Source organism: Polyergus mexicanus, unplaced genomic scaffold (assembly GCF_030449975.1).
Source record: "Polyergus mexicanus isolate NDT 795.1 unplaced genomic scaffold, iyPolMexi1.0 SCAF_6, whole genome shotgun sequence".
NCBI classification, from domain to species: Eukaryota; Metazoa; Arthropoda; class Insecta; order Hymenoptera; family Formicidae; genus Polyergus; species Polyergus mexicanus.
The window spans coordinates 12,079,571-12,102,904 of NW_027223326.1; the positions used below are offsets into that span (position 1 = coordinate 12,079,571).

A 23,334-nucleotide genomic window follows, 5' to 3' on the forward strand; every position below is an offset into this window, starting at 1 on the left:
CGGACGCGCGGGGCGCGCGACATTTCAGGATCGACGACGACTCGAGGAGCAGAAGCGGAACGGCACCTGGCCGTTCCAACTTTTGCAATTAGCAAAGTAAATTGCCGGTAACCTTCCCGATCCCGTGCGCCCGCCCGCGTGCGATACGACGACCCTCTCGCGCGAGAGATTCGATATTTCATAATTTAATAACGCGCTCGGTCGAGTTTGCGAATTGCCAACCGTCTTGACAACTTTGCCAAAAGTCGACGAGAGAGCCGTAATTGAAGAAGAGGAAAAGAAATCGGGCTCAAGTACTCCTCCGCTCGCTCATCCTCTCTCCTTCCTTTTTTTTTTTCTTTAACAAAGTTCCATTTTCTCCGCAATACGCGGCATACGATTATTTGCACGACGGATCGCCGCCGCAAACGAGAAACTTTGTCTTGAAATCCTCGAAGAGCGAAGAGCCACGACTCATCGATTCCGCTGTTTACTTCGATCGCCGTATCCTCGAGGATATCGTTTGCCGTAAATATCCTCCAGAGACACGTATCCCATCAAAGAGTCGCTCTCTCTCTTTTCTCTTCTTTTTATTTTTTCTCTCTGCGTACTTACGTATAAAATATAATTTATCAAATGATTGTACACGTATACAACATACACCTACACGTACGCGTGCATACATTTAATTTTTTTTAAATTATTTTGCAAAGAGCAATTATATATTTCGAGCTTTAAATTTCAGGGGAGGTCTATCTATCTTAGTAAGTTTACCTTACTAAGTTATAGTTTACGTAAAATATTTTACAGGATAAATTTAAAAAGTTTAAAATTTTTCTATGTCGATTGCGAAATTAATTTTATTATATTCTATTGTATATCCAATAAAAGTAGTAAAATGTACATTAAATCTTATGTAGCCGTCTTCTCCGCTTTGTTTTATTAATTTCTTATCTGACTGCAAGATATGTACAAAAGATTATAACGACTCTCTTTCACCTAGCGCAGATTAAATCATAGTTTCCTAATTAACAGTATGAGCCCTAAATCTGTCTAACGATATCGCTTGTCTAAATTTTACCATACACCGGTTTATAAAGTATGTAAGGGGATCGATCGGTCGCGCGTAGGCGTGTGCATGTGCAGCGTCTGTCTTTTCACAATCTTGCGACACACACAAATGACTGACATTCCGATAAAAGGAAGAAAGAGAGAGAGAGAGAGAGAGAGAGAGAGCGCGAAGTTTTGAACGAGCTTTCGCGCAGGTCGAGAAAAAGGTCTCTGACTCCAAGAAAAACGGCAAAATCGAGTCGGTCACTCGGAAGACATCGCCGTAGGAATCGAATAACGCTCTTCGGGACTTTATCCGTGAAAGTGAAGAGAGAAACGCACGGCTTATATTGGCTATGCCAGGGCTACTCGTGCGCAAAGTACACGTATAATCGTATTGAAAGGCAAATATGCGAGTATCCATCTATCCGTCCGACTCGACGCTCGTTACACGCAGATCGGTTTATTCTACTTCGAGGCGGAGACACGGCGAAGAATTGAAATTCAAAGGGCGCCGGTGAAAGCTTTCCGTTATAAAGGGATCCAATAAAAGGGAGATATTCAAATTCGAGTAGTGCATCTTTTCTCATATTTATAGAACAGCCAGCACACATCGCGAAACGGTGATTCTTCCTTAGTTTTGTATCGAGACAAGAAACGGCACGACACTGCAACTAGAGAAACATTTTAAACGAAGAGAAAAAAAAAAATCACGATTCAAATATTATACAATCCTAAACTTGATACTATATTTTTTGAAAATGTATTTTTATATACTCGTTTCTCATTACGCATAAGTTCTTTTTCAATTCTTTGATTTACAAAACATATCGACACGGTGAGTAGAAAAAGATACTTAATTCGAAAAATTTCTATTTTTATGTATCAATGATTTTATGTTATTCTTTAAGAACAATATACATCATTTTTATTCGTAAATTAGACTGGTGACAATAATATGTATACAGCACGTCGGCTATTGATACCGATCGATTTATTCTACTTCGAGCGGCAAAGGGATTTATTTGATGGGCTAGATGCCAAAGAAACGCGCACCGATCAAAGGATTTTGAAGGAAGGCAATCTAAATAAAAAAAAAAAAGAAAGAAAATTAAAAATATTAAAATTCACACATAGATCAAGTATATATTTTTTTCAAATATGCGCATAATAATTAGTTTTTAAAATATTATTTTAGATACACACCGTTTTATAATAACTGTTGTCTAACGTGTGAGAAATTTGTATCATTCTAAAATATTTATTGAATGTATTTTCTGCAAATTAAGTTATTCATATGGCAAAAATAAATATTCTTAAAGTAATGCAAGAGGAGAGCAGCGAAATGTCGATCAAGATTGCGCAATCGAAGCAAAAGACGGATATCCTTTTTCTTCACTTTCACTTCTTATAAACTATGCATTTAATATCGAAGTTTCTTATCGATCAATTTCTTTTCTTTGCGCTATCGTGATATAAACCGCAAATATCTAATCGAAGAACCGCGTATAGTCGCGGATGCTTCTTCTACCGGAAAGTAAATTTTCGAAAAATCTTAAACGAAAAACTTTAGCCTGGAATTCTACAAATTTATCATATTCATTATGAGTGTTATAAATTTTTTAAACCGATCCAAACGAGGAAAATTAAATTTTCTTATTTATTTCACATTACATTCACACATTCTGCTTATTTATCGTAGTGTTATCAATGACTTTTATGATAACGACAAGAATTAATTTGCACTTTTAATTTAGATCTTGAACGCATTGTCAAATTAAGTAAAGTCACTGCAAATAAATCTTTTAAACAGCTTTTATTGAAATATTGCCATATAAACACGAAGAGACATATGGGAACGTGAAAAAAAAAAAATGAAAAAAGTTTTGACATATCCGCTATCTGAGTCCTAATAAATGACATTCGATCTTTTTCAAATGGTATCATTTCACAATTGCCAGAATCTAACAATAATAAATGGAAAAGCCTGGCGATGACAGGGGGAGAGGAAAATATGGGTCAGACGCGAGTATTCTTGTAAAATCATGATGGCATAATAACGATTTCACGGCGATCGACTTCTATGAGGTTTCCGCTCGGAGAAACGTCGCACCCTCTCATCGTTCCCATCAACCACCATTCTCTCGCATCTGTCTTCTTTTAAAAAGGCCGTTCCTGATCTCTCTATATAAATAATGCCAAAACGTTAACACAAGGATTGTGTGTGTCGTGACGCGTATCCTCCTATAAATCAAAATTTGCGACAAAATATTTCGCTTTCGAGTGTTATGAACTTTTTATATATTGTATGAATAGGGATAAATTTTATAATACACGTAAACTTTGAAAGCACAGAACACATATATAAATACATATATTAACAATGCGTTTCCTTCTACATATACTAAAAAACAAGATATGTTTTAATAATGCATATTATATAATGTATATGTAGTTATATGTATATACGCATAAATATGTATTAATCTGAATGTATATATATATATACATATATTTTTTCTTCTTCTTTTTTTAGGAGTCTTTATCGTGCATTGTGCATCGCGTAGAAGGGATCTCGCTTCCAAAATTCCGTAATGTAGTACATGTCAACGCGTTGCACGTGTAATGAAATCTGTCGTGCGATTTTTCTCTACAACGTTCCAATAATCTTAAAATTTAAAATACTTGAAGCTTTTGACAAGAATTATAAAAATTTCTCGGAATTTTAAATCGTTGATTGTATTCGTAATCATAAAGCGTTCGGGTTCGCAAATACGTATTCGAAATTTTTAAACTCGTTTCATCAAACTCAAATTTCTATACTTTAAACTGGGTGGAATCTTTCGATTCTAAAACTATTCGATTCTCGTTGATCTTGCATTCTCTCCCCGTGCATTTATCTTACACCCCTTACATAACACATACTCAGCTCATAACTAATGTAAAGCAAACTCTCGAAATGCCTCGACTAAAGGTTATAATAGACGTGTTGTCGGAAGATCGATTGACGGTTCCCAAAGTCGATAAGGCAGATTCGTGCGACTGTCTATGTCAAACATGTCCGGAACTTTCGGCCAGTCTGTACGTCGTAATTGTTATCGTTACGTTATTACTCGTTGATACAGGCCTCATCAAGGATCATAATTAGCGCGAAGGCTGCGCAATTTAAATACGAATTGAATAAAATGTTCGAGAAAATCAATAAAAGTTTATAAAAAGTATTTATTAAGCAGTGATAAATAAATATAATAAAAAAATTTACCGTAACAATAAGATTACCGGCTGCATGCCAAACATTTACGAATTAACAATTTGCCGCTTCAGTGATCATTTCTGCATTCGTGCATACATAATCGCATCCATACATAACATTGGTATATGCACAAATATTTACAATTCTTTGCAACAACAAAATAAAGTTCACATAATTAATTTTAACTTTTTGCCCTTTAATCGAAATTGTCTCGATTACATAAGATAAATTGAGCGACTTTTATATCGAGCCAATTAATTATTATCATTTATTATAATTAGTCGTAATTAGTCTGCATGAAAAGGGGCGTAATTATAATACATAATTAATACGTATATTCGTCCTGATTATAATATTATACGTTATCCGAGATGAATAAACGATGCGTCTCGTTATGATACAATATATCATCATGGTAACACGAGGACAGCAGTAGCGATATTAATGAAATAACTAGGAAAGAATAATTTATTTAAATATGCCGAGATCGAATGGCATGTAGGCGGGCTATGGAAACGATCGACGAGAAAGAAAGGCAAAAAAAGGAGCGCTTGTAAAAGTCGTAGCGGCAATTATCGAATAATAATATAATAAATTAGACTGCCTGGCGCAGAAAATTCCTCCGAAACGCCATGCGTTCGATAATTTACGAGCGGTTCTATAGAGAATTCAGGGACACACGCGAGGTTCATTCTTCTCGTATCAATTGACCCGATTGCTATCGTCAATATTCCCGATGGAGTCTTTCGCGGTATATAGCGGATATATTGAATTATTAGCTCATGATTTTATCCAAATAACATTGTGTATTGTGTCGCGTGCGAGCCAATATTCCCATAAAATTTAATTTCCAAGAGCGCGATAATTGCAGTAACCCCATTATCGATTTGTTCGTTCGAATTAATTTATACTCTTCTACTAAACATCTCAATCTATCTATTTACTTTCATAAATTTAGATTTCTAAAGTTCCAATCGCAATAAATAACGATGTATTTATTAATACGAGATAGAAAAGTGAATTTACAATTCTTGCAGCTCTAAATGAGTTTGCGCATTAGAAAAAAGAATCGAGGTGAAGAGAAATCTACTTAGAAAGCGTCGAAAGAATAGCAACGTTTATCTTCTTCAATGCAATTCGAGTCTGATGCTTTTAACGATCATAAACCGGAGACATACAAAATGTGCCGATACATGTTTCTTACGCGACTCGGTTCTCCAATGATGGATCCAGCTTCTCTTCTCGTGTCTTATCGCTAGCGGGTTTCCTCGATGATTTATCTTCGCAGATCTTTTCATACGTTCTCGCGAAAAACCACAGACGAGAAATGGTAGAGAAAATAAAAGAGAGACAGACGAGAGGCACATCGTAACGATCCATTTGTTCCAGTTCCGGCATGTGGAGGGGAAATAATTGCGGCCTGTATGAAAATCAAAGAGACCTTCTCCCTTCTGATCTCCGATGTTACTCCTTCTCTCTCTCTCTCTCTCTCCCTCTCCTCTCTCCCGTTCTTCCGTCTGTCTGGACGACATGCCGTTATAATCCACGGATACCATTTTTCTCGACGAGAAAAGAGATTTCGGTGCGCGGAGCGAGCAGAGGAAGCGAATTTTCCATAAGCGATATCGCGCACCGGTTATTATTTTTTATTTCGATCTGAAAATCGCGGCAGATAACGTATAATTGAGTATAGTACGTTTCAAAAAATTGTCGATTTTAATTTTAACAAGAGATAATTTTCAACAAACTTATCGTCCATCTCAACATTTAAAACGACATCTCAACATTTGAAAAACTAAATCCAATTGAGAATTACAAAAATATAAGGATGCATCACGTATCTCTATGAATATAATGTGAAGTGTACTGCGCGGATTCTTACTCTAACAAAAAAAAAGATGAAAAACGTTTGATAATAATAAAAATAATAAAGAAATAAATAAATCGAGAAGAGAGATCCGACGATGGATTTCTCCTACCTCTCGGTTAGGTCTCAAAGAAACTACGTTTTCATCTACGTCTCTTTATCGAGTATCTCGTTCTCTCTTTTTCTTCTGCCCGTTTTCTGGCCCCTTCACTTTTATTCTCAGCACTCCTTTCGTCGTTCGAATCCCTGACAGGCAGGGCGACAATTAGTCCTCAATTATGGAACCACCCTCGGCGCAGTAACGCGTGACGCGGAAAGAAAGGGTGACCCGAGAGAGAGCCGCTTAAGGACGTATCGCGCGTGCATGTGCGAGTGCGCGTCGCACACGCGCGTGCAACCGATCGAATATTGCACCAAAGTGCACTTTTGCTGAGCAGTCGATGAAGGGAGTCGTCGATGATAGGTACGCTCTAGTCTGCATCGAAAGGATCTTTCCTCGGCTTTCTTCATCCAGATGAATCGGCCAACTTTCAGAGATTGGAGACGAGGAATTTTTAGATGAAAGAAAGTTCCGAGAAACTTACGATATTTTTCTTCTCTTTTTTTAAACTAAAATTATTATTTTTCTTCTCTCCCTTATCTTTTATGAGAAAGAGAGTATTCCCAATGACATTCCAATTTAATGTACAATAATATAAATCTAGCGATTTCTCGAAACGGCGACATGATATATATCGATGAATTTTGTGAATTTTGACGGATTGACGTATAATTTTAGTTCTATATTATATTATACGAGAATTTCGTACAAACACGGCTTCCGGGCACGAGTTCATGGCGCAATTGTCGACAGAGAGTTACCTGTATTACACCTGCGTTCAGGCACGCGTGTAATGTCGAGCAAGAATGCGGAGCGAGCACGATCGTACTCGCGCGACTCCGCCGCATTGTTGCGGAAGGAAACTTTAATCCGACCGACGCGCAACTGCGAGACGTGGTGCCGGTTCGGCCTGGGATGCATCCTAGAATGCATCTCGGATAATATAACGGCACGTGGCACGATACGTACAGGCGGTGAGAGGCGTACGAAGACAATGAAGGAGACAAGAGGGAGAGAGAGAGAATGAGAGAGGGGGGGGGGGAGGCAGATATTCGATGACTTACGGTGAAAGAGGTGTATCAGTTCGGGAAGTTTGAAAATCAAGATGATTTTTTATATATAACGTTGCGAAAGAGAAAGAAATAAATTTAAAAAATTTGATATTTTGACAAATAAAGTCGATAGATTTCGTAACAGTTTTAAAGTAAAATAAGTTACTGGAATAGTTGTTAGAAATATTGTAATATCACAAGAGTGGAGAGACAAAGAAATATAACAATGTAGGTATTAACAAGGGGAAATTAATGGCTGCTCCATTCAAGGATACCCCTGAATTATACCGTCGTCGCTTCGTACGGAACATGGAGTATATTTGCCGTTCGAGTAATCGCGTAACTATGAAAAAGATAACTCATTAGGGGACGAAATTTCCACGTATACGTCATACATATTCATAATTATATATATTCATGGATTAATAATTTTCGTTGCACGCGTTGTAAATAATTCTGATAATTGCATGTTTAATCGTAAAATGCCAGCGTGGGACGATATTGTGATAGTTTAATATCATATTAACACGTCGGGCGACTCTGATCGCTATAATCGTCACGCCATTTCATATCTTGGTCGGAATCGTGTTAACGTCATGGCGCGTATTAATAAAGGGCTGTAATTAATAATAAAAAAAAAATGGACGACAGTTATAATTACAACGTTGAGCGATACGAGGAATGTTGAATTAATAATATTTTTACATCGCATCGATTTTAAAATAGTTGATAAACAAAAGGACAAATATTTATTCGTAGATCTCGCGAATAACTCTGTGACACAGATGTTGATACAATATAATATACGATACAATGACGGTAAATATCGTTTATCTAATATCGACAGTTACAATTTGCGTTAACTTTGGGATATTCTTACGACTCTAGCGTAAAAATGTCAAGAACTTGGGATCGACCAAAATATGAAAATTGCGGAATGGCGAAGGATAATTAGATATTGATTTTACATTAGAGTGCGCTAAGATAGAAGGGCTATTCATTAACGTGTTATAATCTTGGGTTGAAACCTTCTGGCGTTACGCGACCATTCCTTCTGCTCGTCTCTCTCCTTTTCTTTGTCTCTCCTTGAAATCGTCCACGCCGATTGTTCGACTTATTGTTAGTTCTCTCTCATTAAATTTTCGCGATTTCGATTTGATGAAATTATTGATCGTATATTTCGATGGTACGGTTTAAAGTTTGAAATTTTAATAAATATAATATTTTGAAGATAAGATAATTAATTGAATCGATGAAAAATAAATTTACATTACAATTGACATTTTCAGTGATCTACATTTCAGGATCAAATTATCAAATATGATAAAATTTTCAAAGTATCAAATATTCCGATTACGCCTGTCTCTCTTTTATCAAATTATCTTTTTTTTTTTTTTTTTTCCCCGATGCAGATACATCAATTACTAGAGATTGGTGTATTTATATAATAATTTTTTTATTCGCACTATTGCCTTCTAATTATAAGTCATTTAAAAGTACTTATCTATTGTTCATTTTGAATTAATCTTTTTTTTTTTTTTTTTTGCAAATATCAGTGAATTCTTTGATGTAAGAATTTAAGAATTAATCTTTCGCTCGTGATGTAATTGCCGTTGTGTTTTACGATATAATCGCCTTCTGCGAAACAGGTCGCGCGCGGTTTTTTTACACGGTTCTTCCGAGAAATTGTGTAAAGTCGCGGATTTTATAGCGCGTTGCACTTTGTTCTCGGAAGATTGTTTCATTCAGTATTTACGCGCTCGCCGAAGCAAGCGCGACATAGATAGTTGTACGGATAAACGAACAAAGGATAAGCGAATAGACAAATGTTTATTGTAGCTTTGTCGTGAATTAAAATAACAATGATGCGAGTAATGAGCGCGTGCGTGCGGCTAATAATAATAGTCAAAGGAACGAGTCGTGCGATCAAATATTCAAGGGCTTTAAATTGGATGTAATTTGTATAGGAATCGGCCGGAAGGAGGGAGAGAATTCTTGCAATAATATCCGTACTCCTTGGACGTAATACAGGCATTGTTCGCTTTTCGTATTTCACTCTAACGTTTCTGCAGCAATCCGAGGAATTCGAGACGCAACAAATATTCCTGAGACGAACAAGGTGAAATAAAGAAATTATAATCTTCGGCATGTACAATATATTTATCCGTCTAGAATCTCAAGAGGTCTCTCGTTATCGGATTATACTATACGATACTATTTTTTTTGTATAAAATTCAACCACATTTTCTTTGACAAAATAAACGTAAAACAATCGTTGAAGTTTCGTTCATTTTGCTTTTTCAAAGCTAATTTATTCGGATGAAATGCGACGAGATTGAATCAAGATAAAAGAATGTCATGCATAATTTAATCCGGATTTAAATATCATTCCGCTTACTTCTTGATACAGATTATTTAATAGACAAATGCAACGGTGTTCGAATTTTAATTACAAGAATCTTAAAGAAAGCAAATAATTGATGGTAGTCTATATATAATCGATGTGCTATTTATACAATACTTTTTAAGAAAACTTCTCCATTGCTCAGATATGTAATTCACACAACTAACATATCATAATCATAAAACTTTAATCGTGTTTCCTAACTTTAATTGTGTTTTCGAACAGTATCACCATCTACACTCTCGTATTTATAATATTATTTGAAATATGTTATAATAATTAATATTATAAAATATAAATAATAAATATATATATATATATAATATGTATTGTAGTTATATTTTAACACGAGATTTTTTTTTTTGCATAAAAAATAAAATTGCGAGAGTTAAAGTTCGAGGGATTATTCGCTACTCTGCGCGAAAGTTTTATTCGCGAATGAATGCGCGGGCTGGGTTCATGTGAAATTAAATTATATACGCGTAATTAAACTTGTCTCAATCGTGGATGTGTTCTCTCTCTCCCTCTCTCTCTCTGTCTATCTCTATCTGTTTCTCTATCTCTCTCTTTCTCTTGTCGAGCATTCGATTTACGTCAGCCACAAATTTGGGTCACGCTGAATGATTTATTTGATCCAGTAGGTCGCACCTATATTTGCAAAATATCGTTTGTACTACACGGGCGTATTTCCGAACGAAACGTCCGAGAATTCGGAATTTTTCACCGTCGCGCTCTCTCGTCGATATTCGAATCCTAATCCTGAATCGGCGAAGGTTTTTGGACCTGAATTATTAACGCTCGAAAGTTAACGATACACATATATGTACGATAATTTAAACTAATAACAAATTAATGATATATTATATAATCGATGAAATGGATTCTCTATCGACAGGATACATTACACATGTCTTGAATTTCTAAGAAAGTAGAAAGACACGGTCAAGTTGCATTCGATGAAAAAATTTCATAGGATGCGATTTGTTATTAAGGATATTTTTTTTTTCATTTATTTAATTAATTTTAATCCAGTTAATTTCACATAAAATGCGTCTTGCTCTGTTCGCAGTTAGTCACAGACGTATTCTCTTGAAAAGTGAGATAGCATTTCGAAATAGAATAGCGCAATTTTTCGACGCGAAATAATCGTTTCCGCGGAAACCAGGGGCGAGACACAATTACAATTCAAATTAGCCTCTCGTAACAACGAATCGTGTCGCTTCTGTGACACTCGTTATGCACGAGCGTCGTCCTTACGAAACATCCGGTTTGCGTGCACGTGGGGAGGACTCTCTCTCTCTCTCTCTCTCTCTCTTCCTCTCGGGACTGTAAGAATCGCGGGTGGACTCGCGGGGGCGGGGGTGATTTTCGCAGAAGCATGCAAAATATCCGCTCGCCTGTGCCGATACACGTATGATACGCGGAAGGAAAGTAAAATCGAGTTCCGGAAACTTATATAGTCGTTGGCTCTGACCTCGCGACACTTATGGTAATCGTATCAGAAGTTACTTTTATGACGTGCCGGACTCTTTCCTCGGCATGCTGTCAAGCGAGACATTTTCGCGCATAAAAGAAATCGAAACCGTCGATTGAGGCGAGATCTATTTTTTTTATCGTGTACTTGCTTTAGTGTACATTGCCAAACTTTTTTTCTTTTTCATCGAAGACAGTAAGTATCAGGAGTCCGCCTAGGGAAAAAAACTAATTGTATCGAGAAAAATAAGATAAAGGTAGATTCGATATAACAGGAGAGAAAACTTTTTTTTTTTTTTTTTTTTTTTTTTTTTTTTTTTTTTTTTTTTTTAATAAGATCATAACAAAGAGAAAATCATAAACTATTTCCTTTCGAACTCTGTATGCGCGTGATGCGCGCACACATAAATGCATATATTTATTGATTTGGCAATCGTACAATTTGCACATTCGAGTATTGAACACCAATAATCGAACCACGGCGGCTTGCAATAGAATATGACGCGAATGAGAACTTTCCGATTCGATATTTTCTGCGTCGAAGGAGTACACCTGGCCCGGTTGGGCTTCAGTCGGCGCATTCTACTTTCTAAACGACGTCGTTTGTTATTTTAATGATGTCATTAGCGGAATTTAAGTTAAAGTTGTCAACTTGCTTCCCCCATCCGACCGGTACGATATAAGTTTCGTGCCGCATCGCTGAACACACGCCGGTTGACACATCGCCGACGTAATTTTACCTGGTCACTTTACGCGGAAATATAAGTCCGCTGCTATTTTTTTTTTTCATTTTTTTCAAATTGACAATTTTTATCATACGTTAGAAATCACTTGTAACGATAATAATAATAGAAAAATGAGATATACGGGAGAAATATCATGGAAATATATTAGCGAAAAGAAAGATCGCGTTACTTATATGTTTGTCCTTTTCTTATTAACAACTGGCGACAATTGCACGTTATTAAATCGATTTCTTCCTAACCGGATGAGAATAGCGATAAAAGTGATTTAGGAGCACAAAACAGAATCGGTGATAATGAACGACCGCAGATTACGCAACGTCTCGGAGATAACACGTAATTACACGGTCGGCTGGATTTAAGCATTTCGTATAGCTAAATTAACTATGATTCTTGCTATTAAAAAATCGCGCGAAAAGATATTTCTTTTATTTTGGAATTAAAATGTATTTAATCTGCATGATTTTGTAATATAGAGACATGATACGTTGTTTGAAGGAAATTAATTTTTACGTAAAATTATATCATGAAAGAAATTGTAAGAAAATACGGAATTTACAAAATTTAATACAAAGCGAGTCTATAATAAAAATTTTTAATCTTTTACGTACATTTTGCTTTTTTGTAGTTTTGTATAGTTTAATTATCTATATTGCTCCTCTTTGCGTTTCTCTATATTAGAAAAACGTACGTAAATATAATGCATACAAAAGTTAAAAATATGGATATAATATATAAACTTGTTTTATATACAAAGTCTATTCAAATATTAGATAATCGAAAACATATATAGATACGTTATTATTAATCTGACGAGGCTTAAATAAATTGTCACAACAGTTGAAAAAATAAAAAAAAAACATCGCGCGGAATGTCTTTTTCTATTGCGTTTTCAAAGTACCTGTATATTTGACAAAAGAAGAAAATACATAAGGCAATACGAAGATAAATCATGTATGCATCCCGTGCATACTCGCCATCGTCGTTTCTCTCGTGACGCGTCTCGATTGTCCTCTCGCATCCATTGAACTTGCACAAGATTCTCTTTCAAAAGATGGCGTTGGCCATCGCCTTTCGTTCTGATCAGATGTCAGCGGATAAATGCTGTCGCCGATAGGCGTACGGGAGTACGCCAAAGGCCGGTGATATCTCACGATAATCTGTCATTCCTCTCCTTGATCGTTTTATTTAAAGAACATCTCTGTATTCTTTAAACAACAATTTCCAGATATAAATAAGAAGTTTTCTTTTTATTTATCGCAATTCAAAATTTTTCCTCCACTTGCGCGAGACACGCTATTGATGCGAAACGACAATAATCCGCTTGCGCCGTCCATATTTTAATTTGCGTTTGGCAATTACATCTCGCGTGCGCGCGTCGTATACAAATAAATTCCCCCGATCCCCCTTTGTCATTTTCGCCGTATTTTCCGGCCGCGTAGCGAAAACCGTGCATTCGACCGTGGCCCCCCTCCCCTCCCCCTCTCCCTCCCCCTCCCCCTCCCACCCCCCGATAGAAAATGTATGCGCGTTTATTTCGCTCCGAGCTTCGGGCGCCGATAGAATGCAAAATAATGGCAGTCTGCCGGATATTTGCGGGCGCGACTGTGACAAATATATCAGATAAACCCACCCCCGTCCTCTCCCCCGACCGCGTTTCGTCTCGTCCCGACCCGACCCGAGCCGTCCCGTTCCGTTCCGTCCCGACCAGGGGTACCGTTCCGTATCTCTCTATATTGATTTACCGCGAACTGATATTCTCCCCGCCAGTATCATATTTTCCATCCCGCGAACGCGTACTCTCGACAATATCAATTCCAAGATCCGACGGAGTACGAACGAGAAGTTTATACGATTTTATCGCGAGCGAAAGTTCTATACGAATTAAACCAAAGATGTATCTTCGCGCGTTACGTATCGATCTGATTGTGAGACTCTTCGCGAAATATTGTATATGGGGCAGTTTAAGGTCGAGTATTATTCTCGCATTACATGTCGTTTTTCGCTACGATGACTATTTAGAGGCTTGCATTCATTGGAGGATGATATCCCTGTAATTTCTCAAACGATATATTTTTAGCAAGTAAAGTCTAAAGAATAAAATATTAGTATATAATTGCAGAGAAAAACGGTTAGTATCCTGGCGTTTTAATATAGAATATTTTTCAATCCGATATAATTTACGGAAGAGAGATTATATCGATAAAATAAATGTTTAAGTAGAATAAAAGTAACAGTTACATATATTACGATTCAAAATTTATTGTAGAAATTTACAATGCGTGGGGAGGGGGGGGCTCAAGGATACGCAATTCTAGTTACAAATAAACTTTTGACCTAACCTTTGATATATCGGAAAATATTGGTCTCTTTCCGATCGATTGATATAATAGGAAACGTATCGTTTTCTTCTTTTATTAAATTATCGTTTGCTCTCATAAACTTCCATATGCCAAATGCACGAGCTGCATAATATGTGTAATATAATTTTATTAAATATTAATGAAGCTTGTTTGGGGAGAATATAAATTTGCATAATTCAATTAAATTATTAAATTCTCGTTACGTCGATTTGTATCGTACTATCGCGAAATGCGGCACAATTATATATAATTATTGTATAAACGATATAAAAGAGTATTTGATATAAAAATCATCCTTATTAAATCTGAATTCCAATATCGGATATTCAAAATCGTTAAAAAAAAAAAAAAAAAAAAAAAAAAGAAGGACGATTTGCCAAACTTTTATTAATTAAAAATTGCTAAGTAAGTCATAAAATTTGTTATCCGACGTTAATATTGCGACGATCTATACCTAAAGCGTGTGATATAAAACGACGTATATATATTTTATAAAGTTTATTTGCGCGAGACCACGTGATAAATTTGGTCGCAACACTATCCTTAGATTGTCCATAATGTGTGCATGGGCGGATGCATGCGGCGAGCGAGCCGCACACGTGACATTAACCCGATTAATCCCCCCGACTTGCCGCCGGCGCCGATGCGATCGTTCGACGCGCTCGGACGGTCGGTGCAATGCGAATTGAGCGCGACAGAACGGCGGTGTAGTCGCGAGAAATACGCGGAAAGGACGTATCTTATTGTTAGATAAACCGAACGTGTGTCCATACTTTCGAAAATTAAAATAGCGATAAGAATCGTCGATGTGTGCGTGTGTGTGTGTGTGTGTGTTTGTTAACACTTAAACGTCTTCTTCAAATAATTTTCGATCGTGGCGTTACCTTCTCTCTTCTCATAATTAAAGCAATATGCGCGAAAAAAACCAGATGATTTTTTAATATATTTCATAGTCAGGAGGAAGAATTCTTTTTAATATTTTAATAATAATCCTCGAAAAAAACTGGAGAGATTGATCAAGAGAGAGAAATGCGAGATGACTTTTTTTTTTTTTTTTTAATGCAGCGTTAATGCAATATTTTGCTCAAAACTCGAAGACTCCAAAGATGAAAGGGAAAATAGCGCGACCAGCTTGGCGGCTTGACGCGAGGAAGCCCGCCAGACGATTTATTAAGACAAATTGAATGAACGGCAATCCGCAACCCGTGCTCGAAAGCATTGTGCTTGAACGACTTCGGGCTTCGTGATTCCGGCGCCGTCGTTTCTCAGCTCGCGATATAAAACGACGGAAGGAAGGGTGGGGGTGGTTGAACACGACTTCGGTTAACCCATTCACCCCCGGTGCTCCATTATGAACGTACTTTTTCTTCATTTCTAATATCTTATTTTTCGAGAACGTGGTGAGGATTTAACTTTGATAGGAAAAAAAAAAAAAATAATAATAATAATCCTTGTGTCAAACACATAATTGCATCGTTAATGAAAATTTTCAGAAAATTATAATATTTATTAGAAATCGGAATACATTGTTAAATGCTAATTAAACTTATCGATAGTATTGCATTCTTTTTATTGTAAATGACAATTTTGTTGTAATATGCTTCTAATATATTTGATTACTTTTTTTAAATTGGAACGAAAATTTGCTCATTAAAATGCTTACTAAAAATGCTCTTTGTATACGAGTATGAAAGATTTAATATTGAGGGAAATAAAACTTTGGACGAATTTAACTTGAAATGTACAAGTAATAAAATCTCTCTTTATCGACTACTGCAAGTGGAGAATTATTTTAACAGAAGTTTGATTTAACGCTTCAATAATATTGCATATTATTGAAAATTCAAGAGTTGTAAGTTTTTGTATCAAATTATCGCAAAAAGTATGAGCATGGACAAAAACGCGATAGTGACAGAGCATCTTGTATATATATATATATATAGTATGTAAAATTAAATGTGCTCATACACGAATAACTTCCGCACCGTTGGCTGTGCACAATATTGTATCGGATAAAAGTTGCGATATGAATGAACGCGTGATGGACAAGCTGGATTTTTCACATCTGCCCTTTAATGTATACACATAAAATATAATTCAAGCATGATATAAATGCGCGATTCTCGCACTAGAATAGAACGATAGAAATGCGTAATAGAAATTTTTGCATTGCGTAACATAACGCAACGTTTCTGAAAAGAATATTTTTCAAAATCATCGAGAGAAGGCTTTCAATTTTTAAATATATTTAAAAAATCTAGACTTGATCTTTGAAGGAAAAGATTCTGTGGCACTCTGACAAATTAATTTGTCTTGATATTTTAGCTGTGATAATTTGATAGAGAAATCTGGATACTATTATATATACGTATATACAATATTTACACGGAATTTATGAAAAATATTCAAACGCAACTCTTTGTGTAGGGGTAACGTGAAAGAAAATTCACGGATCCGATTTGTGCATATGGTGCAATTCACGGGACATATGCCATGGGACGCTTTCCACCGTGACAAATGCAGGAGATTATGTTATCCCCAATGTACAATATCAATCGTGCATTCTACTATTTATCGTTAAATCCGTTGCACTTACTTTCCTGCGGCCGCAGCAGAGCATGGTTGTTGCGCTGCAGCTGCGGCGAGCCGTCGACGAGAGTTGAGGCTGATGACAGACGTAGCTGAGTCTTGCGCCCCCTTCCCGCTGCAGCTGCACCACGCGCACCTGCAGCCGCACCTGTTCCCGCTCCCGTTGTCCTTGACCGACACCGACTCGACCACCGTACTTGATGCGCACGTGTTTTCGCCACTGCATGAGTTCGGTGCGTCATGCCCTCTTCCTAAAATCATAATAGAAAATTCCATTCCGTCGGCTGTCAAAATGAAACGAATTATTTGACAAATTTTTCCCTAGAAAAAGTCAAGAGGAAAACTGGAGAATGATTTTTCTATTCTATCCTAAAAATTAAAAACGATACAAAATGTCTGGTTAATAATTAATACAATATTAAGCAATATATCCATTTGGTAAGATAATAATATGTTTCTTAAATCGATAACACATTTTTGGATTATGAATTATGCAATGGGTAGAGAAAATTTAAAATGTGTCTAAAAAATATTCTATTAATAATAGAATTATAAATTCGGGTATAATTTATCGGTACAAGTAATCTATATCGTAATATTGCGCGTGTATCGAATAGATATTGTATTCTTATTAGTATTCTTATTAGTATTATTATACGGTTAATACTAAGGCGCGCTCATATTTTATATCTACGGGCGAATCATAAATTTGTAATGGATCTCTCCATAATCGCCACGTGTCGCGCTTCTCAATTTCTCATTTTCCTCTCCTAGCGAAACTGTTTCCCCCCCTCCCCCCCGTCACGTCTCGTTAACCTATTTTCCCTCTCGTTCCTCGATTCACGGTTATCTTAATTTATTAACGGCCGGCCTGTATCCACGCGATCGATTACCAATTCGCACATGCAGATGATTCCCCTTCCTTTTCCCGGATCGCCGACAGTTATATAAATCCACGAGAACGCACGTCGAACGCGAATATGCATGTATTCTCTCCATTTCTTTTTCAATTTTTCCCTCGCCCTCCCACGCTCTCGTCCCACATTTCCATTATATTCTCTTCGACCATGCAAAATGTTCCTCCTTCTTTTTTTCCACAAATAAGCGTGACACGCGATATAGATATTAATAAATTGAATACGCATCCCGAGATGCCGACTTGTCGATAAAAAAAAAAAAAAAAAAAAAAATGACGAATATCGTCGCGCATTTGCAATATCGGAATCTTCTAATTCGGCTTAACCATAATTCGATAAAATATGTTTAAACGTTCAAAAATTTCAATTTTCATATATCAAAAATTGAAATAACTTATAAAATTGTGAAATTATAAAACCATAAAATTATAAAATTATCTTTAAAGAAGATAATTAAGAAGATAAATAAGAAATATGTACTCGATTAAAACATATCAACGAATATTAAATCGTAGAATTTGATTGGCGATATAATTTCAACTGTAATTTGATTGCATTATAATTGGTAAATATTGTATAAATTACGCAATTTTGGTCAAATTGATCAGCATACAGTTGCTTACAGTTTCGCATTCAGATTTAATAATTATTTCCATGTTATAGTACGCGCGATACGAATCGGAGCAAATATAATTTTGTCGAAGGGTACAAGCGCGAGCCTGCCAAATATTTAAACGCCACCTGCTTTGGATCAATTCAGGGCATAATACAAACATCACTGGCTGCTCCAAGACAATCGATACTACGTGCCGGTGCCGGCGCATACTCGTACTAATAAATCACAGTTGTACACGCGAAAGTCGCTGAAATTAAACGAGACATCTCTCGTCTGTGAATTCGTATCGCTTCTTTTCCGCTACTATCCTTAATAAAACATAACTGGAACGAGAATGAAATTCTATCTATAATAGCAAGTACCGCAAATAGTCATAATAAATAAAGTAGGATCGATTATCATTCATTATCGAGCATGTGTATTGAATTTAATGGAAAAATAATAATGTAATGAGCAGAAAATTTTCTCAAATGATTAAAGAACAGAAGAAATCTAATTTTTCATTTCAAATATAATATCATTATACCTTGTATCATTATACATATATTATAATTTATTATATATTAATTTTATAACGTTGCGCACATGAGATTATCCAAAGTATTATGGAAATAGAATTTGTCAGAAACTCTGCTTATGTATTTATATTCACGATTGAAGAGTCTAGGTTAAGATTTAATCGTAAGTTTTATTTTCATGAGAATTCCATTGAACTTTATTCGATCATTGAAAATTTCGTTAAGAGGTAACATTTTTTTTTATAACTTTCTCATTTCTTGCGTAAATTATGCAAATATTATGCACAATTTATAGGAGTGAAAATTATATTTTCAATATAAACACCTTGAGATCTCTACGAATTATTAAGCTACTTGATTATCGTGAATTATTTAACTAAACTTTCATTCGCAAAGACTTTTAGTCGTTTAAAATTTGCTTTTTTTTTTCACGAGAGAGCGATTATCGATGGATTATTGCTCTAGTTCTAATTGGGTTACTTGTGTCTGCGATCTGAGATGAGGTGACCCGTTTCTCGGATAGCCCACATGTATATCGAATATGATCGGATAATCTAATGGTACACGCCGACACGTGATCACGGTTGATCTGGGGTCATGGCATGGCATGACAGGAATCTCATGAGCCACGTCAGTCCGCGACTATGCCAACCGCTCGGATTACTATTTCTACGACATTCTGTGTCGGACTCGGCTCATTAAGAATCAATGAAATCCCAAAGCACGTGTCGAGGGCCTGCGCGTAGCAAACCTTGACCCTTCGTTCGAGAATCTTACCCTAAAAAGGGACATTCGCCCCCCCCCCCTCCCCTCGGCTCGTTTGTTCGTTCGAGTCTATCCAAGGGATTTCGCGTACCCTCTGTATAACTCCTCTAAATCGTTCTTTAATTCTTTTTCGCGAATGAAGATAAAAACGAAGACCGTAACTTTTCCATGAAATGTTAATTTCGATAACGTTATACATTATATTGCAAAAGTCTATGCAATTTAATTTCTTGTTTGCAGAATTCAGATTTAAATCATTTAATATAGTCAAGAATATCGCTGAATAAGAAAATTCATAAAGAATTTAATTGCGCGCGCTAGAAATGATAAATTGTTTTATTAGATTAGTATCTTTATAATGAACGCGTTATGTGTATACGCATTTAACGAAGAAATTTCTGCTTATTTAACGCATCTAATGGGAACAGGATTGCGAAAGCACTCGAGATTTTGCCGCTCGAAGCAGAATTTGAAAGGTTTTTTGTGTCCTGAGCAAGAAAAAAAAATTAAAAACTGCTAATTAAAGAGAAAATAGAGAGAGAGAGAGAGAGAGAACAGCTTAATAATTAATTAATTACGTTATTATATGTAAACTTCAATGATAAATTAAGACTAAGCGAGATTGTCTATTATTAACGGAAAGGCAAAGTTTTTGTCACGTGTCAATAGCCAGTGATACATTACCCATGATATATGGGCGTCTGACCAAACTCGGTCCCAAACTCCTAACGGAGTCTTACTTGGCCCGCATCGCGAATAAATCGACGATACTTTTGAAGTTTGATCCTCGTGCGGATTCTCTCGTCTAGCATGATAGGTTTACCTTTGCGTTTAAACTTATTATCCTTGGCACGTTTGGCGACGGCTTCTCGCGCCCATTCACGCGATTTAATTAGAGCCAGACGCGAGTTTCATTCAGAAACTTATCCGAAATGAGCACATGCCAGTCAAAAGTGGAGCACGGCGCGAGGAAACGCAAGTGTCGTTCTACTTGAAACGCAGTTGACGTACCCGCGTAATTGAACCGTTGAATGGAGGAGCTTTATTATTATCAAGTCACATTTTCTTCAGTTTCCGAGTAACAAAGGAATTGGTGAAAGCATCCAATGAAAAAGATTTGACTATTATTATTAAAATAGTTTTTCCTACTTTTTGCTTCTTTCTCGGTTATGAAGTTTGAAGCTTAAAATCTTTTATTACGCCAGAGAGAGAGAGAGAGAGAGAGAGAGAGAGAGAGAGAGTTACTGCAAGGTTGCAGGTATATAGTACTTTTAAAAGTAAGAGAAACACTTTTATATATTTAGCATTATTCTCGAGAGAATTTAAGCCAGTTTTTTTTTCCTCTTTTATTTAAGATATATATTTCTGAATATCATGTTAGGGGTTACTCTTTCACAGAAAAGAAAAAAAAAACATGTTTGACAAAAACTGTCCTGAACTTTAAAGCGAGAAAAGAGAGAATTCCGTCTCTTCGATATCTTAACACGTCTGTTATTTCATATATATATATATATATATATATATATATATATATATATATATATATATATATATATACTGCACACGTCATAAAATATATTTTAACAACTGCAACTACAGATATGTGAAATGTGGAATTTTAATACTTTCGTGTTTCTCGCATTCGACGATACATCCACCAGGGTCGATACATAATTTCTCGCGAAATCCGCCACCGGCCCGGCCGGATTTCCTGATAAATAGTGACCGAAGAAAAGCCATAACCGCTAAAAGGTCAAACTGCAGCGGCTTATCCCGCGGCTATTGCACTATGCATCGTAATGCGAAATCGTAAACAGTGTCGCTACAGTTTGCGAGTAAACGGCCAATAGCTCCCATGCGAAATTCTTTCGAGCCGGCGCCACCGTTGCAGGAAAGTGTTTGCAGTAAAAAAAAAAAAAGAAAGAAAGAATGAGAGAACGGTCGAAGGGGAAGAGGTGGAACGAGCAGTATAATGATAATAATGCGCATGCAACGGAGAAAGATAAACCGTCACGCGCTCCCGAGGGTGCTGTGCGCCGATTTTGTATTCCCTTCCCCCCCAAATCCCCTCGTCGCAATCGCGTAAATCTTCGAGAGCACGCCGTTCATGCTTTATGGAGCCTCATTGTTACTGCCCGTGATTAAGCTTAACGCTCCTCGAGGTCTGTACTGATTACAGCGTTGGAAATGCATGACAGAATGCATGACAGGTGAAATGCGATGTTAGCGAATATTGTCGAGTATAAGTCAAATTTCTCTCTTTGCAAAATTTAAAAAATAAAAGATTGATTTACCGGAGATCTGACATTACGAGGATCAAATTATTTTGCGGCGTATTTCATAATTAAATGTAAAGAGAATGCATTTTTTATTTCTTATATTATGCTAAAATAATAATGTAAAAAAATTGATTTATGCAAATATACTTTCACTCGCAGCGAGATTATTTTAACAGATGAATTTTACCGCGACACCGTTAATATTGATTAAAACATTGACTATACTATATATACATATATATATACAATATATATATATATATATATATATATATATATATATATATATATATATATATATATTATTACGGCGAAATTTCGTGGATTTCATCAAATAGTGTAATATTCTTTATACGTGTAATCTATCGAAATTTTTTGTATCGGAATTTCGATGTTAAATGCGATGTATAGACAGCTATCTTATTTGAGCAACATTGACCGATACGAATTTTCTGTCACGCTCAATCGCCAATTCTCTACGCGATTTTGTATACTGGAGCATTATTATTTTTGACGACACGTTACATGCAATTTTCATTTTTCCAGAGTAAGTTGTAAAGAGATGACTCTGGGCACATGATTTCCGTTCAGAGAAGACTTGCAGCAAGAAAGAAATAGACATCACGAACTGTCGTTGAAAAAGATGACTTTGAAATGCTGTACTTGAGCCCGTACTCATGCCATACACACATTTTCGAGATAGTGCAGAGAAAAGAGACATAAAATAAAGAATGTTCTTTTTTCCTCGCTATCTAGTTTATAATTTATCGACTTTTGATATTTTATCATTTATCCCATGCTTTTCATTATCCCATTAAATTTGCTTTTAGCTATTTCATAGCGGATCTGCATCCGTTTTTCATCTCGTTCTATTAGATCGAATTCCTTCTTATTTCGCAAGCAAAGCGTTAAATGCGATACTAAATGAGGACACGGAAATACGTGCTTCTTCCCCCTCTCCATCGTTTTTCGTGCATCGTTACGTACCTTCTAAAAATCATCTCTCGTGCGAAGGGCCGATGGGTCCCTGCTCGACCGGTGTCCGACGATTTCTCTCATTCTGCTGGACGCCGATCCTCACCCTCTTCCGTCCTCCTGAAACATTACGAGCGATCGTTATTATTACGCGAATCACGGCCACGTGACTCCGATTAATAAATTATCGCCGTTATAGAATAAGAGAGGAACAAAGAGAGAAGAAGCTTGATTATCGGGATAAGCGCACGGCAATTTTTTCCCCGAGTAAAACATCGGGGTTTAAACGGCGCGGTTTGCTAATGGCGTATCGAAGGTGTAAAAAAAAAAAAAAAAAAAAACTGACCGATCGTTTCTACGCACACGAAAGATTAACTACATCGTATCACGC

The 23,334-nt window shown here is 36.3% G+C and overlaps 1 protein-coding gene across 14 annotated transcripts in view; it reads right to left on the minus strand.

Moving 5' to 3' along the window:
- Rhogap100f (Rho GTPase activating protein at 100F) overlaps positions 1–23,334 on the minus strand; it is a 60,159-nt gene that overhangs the window by 28,321 nt on the left and 8,504 nt on the right. For all 14 annotated transcript variants that reach the window (XM_070297294.1, XM_070297287.1, XM_070297298.1 and 11 more), the window contains 2 exons: positions 22,956–23,063; positions 16,881–17,124 (listed from right to left, as the gene is read on the minus strand). In XM_070297294.1, the coding sequence (XP_070153395.1) occupies positions 16,881–17,099 (219 nt within the window). In that variant the 5' untranslated portion in view covers positions 17,100–17,124; positions 22,956–23,063. The remainder of the gene's footprint in view (positions 1–16,880; positions 17,125–22,955; positions 23,064–23,334) is intronic.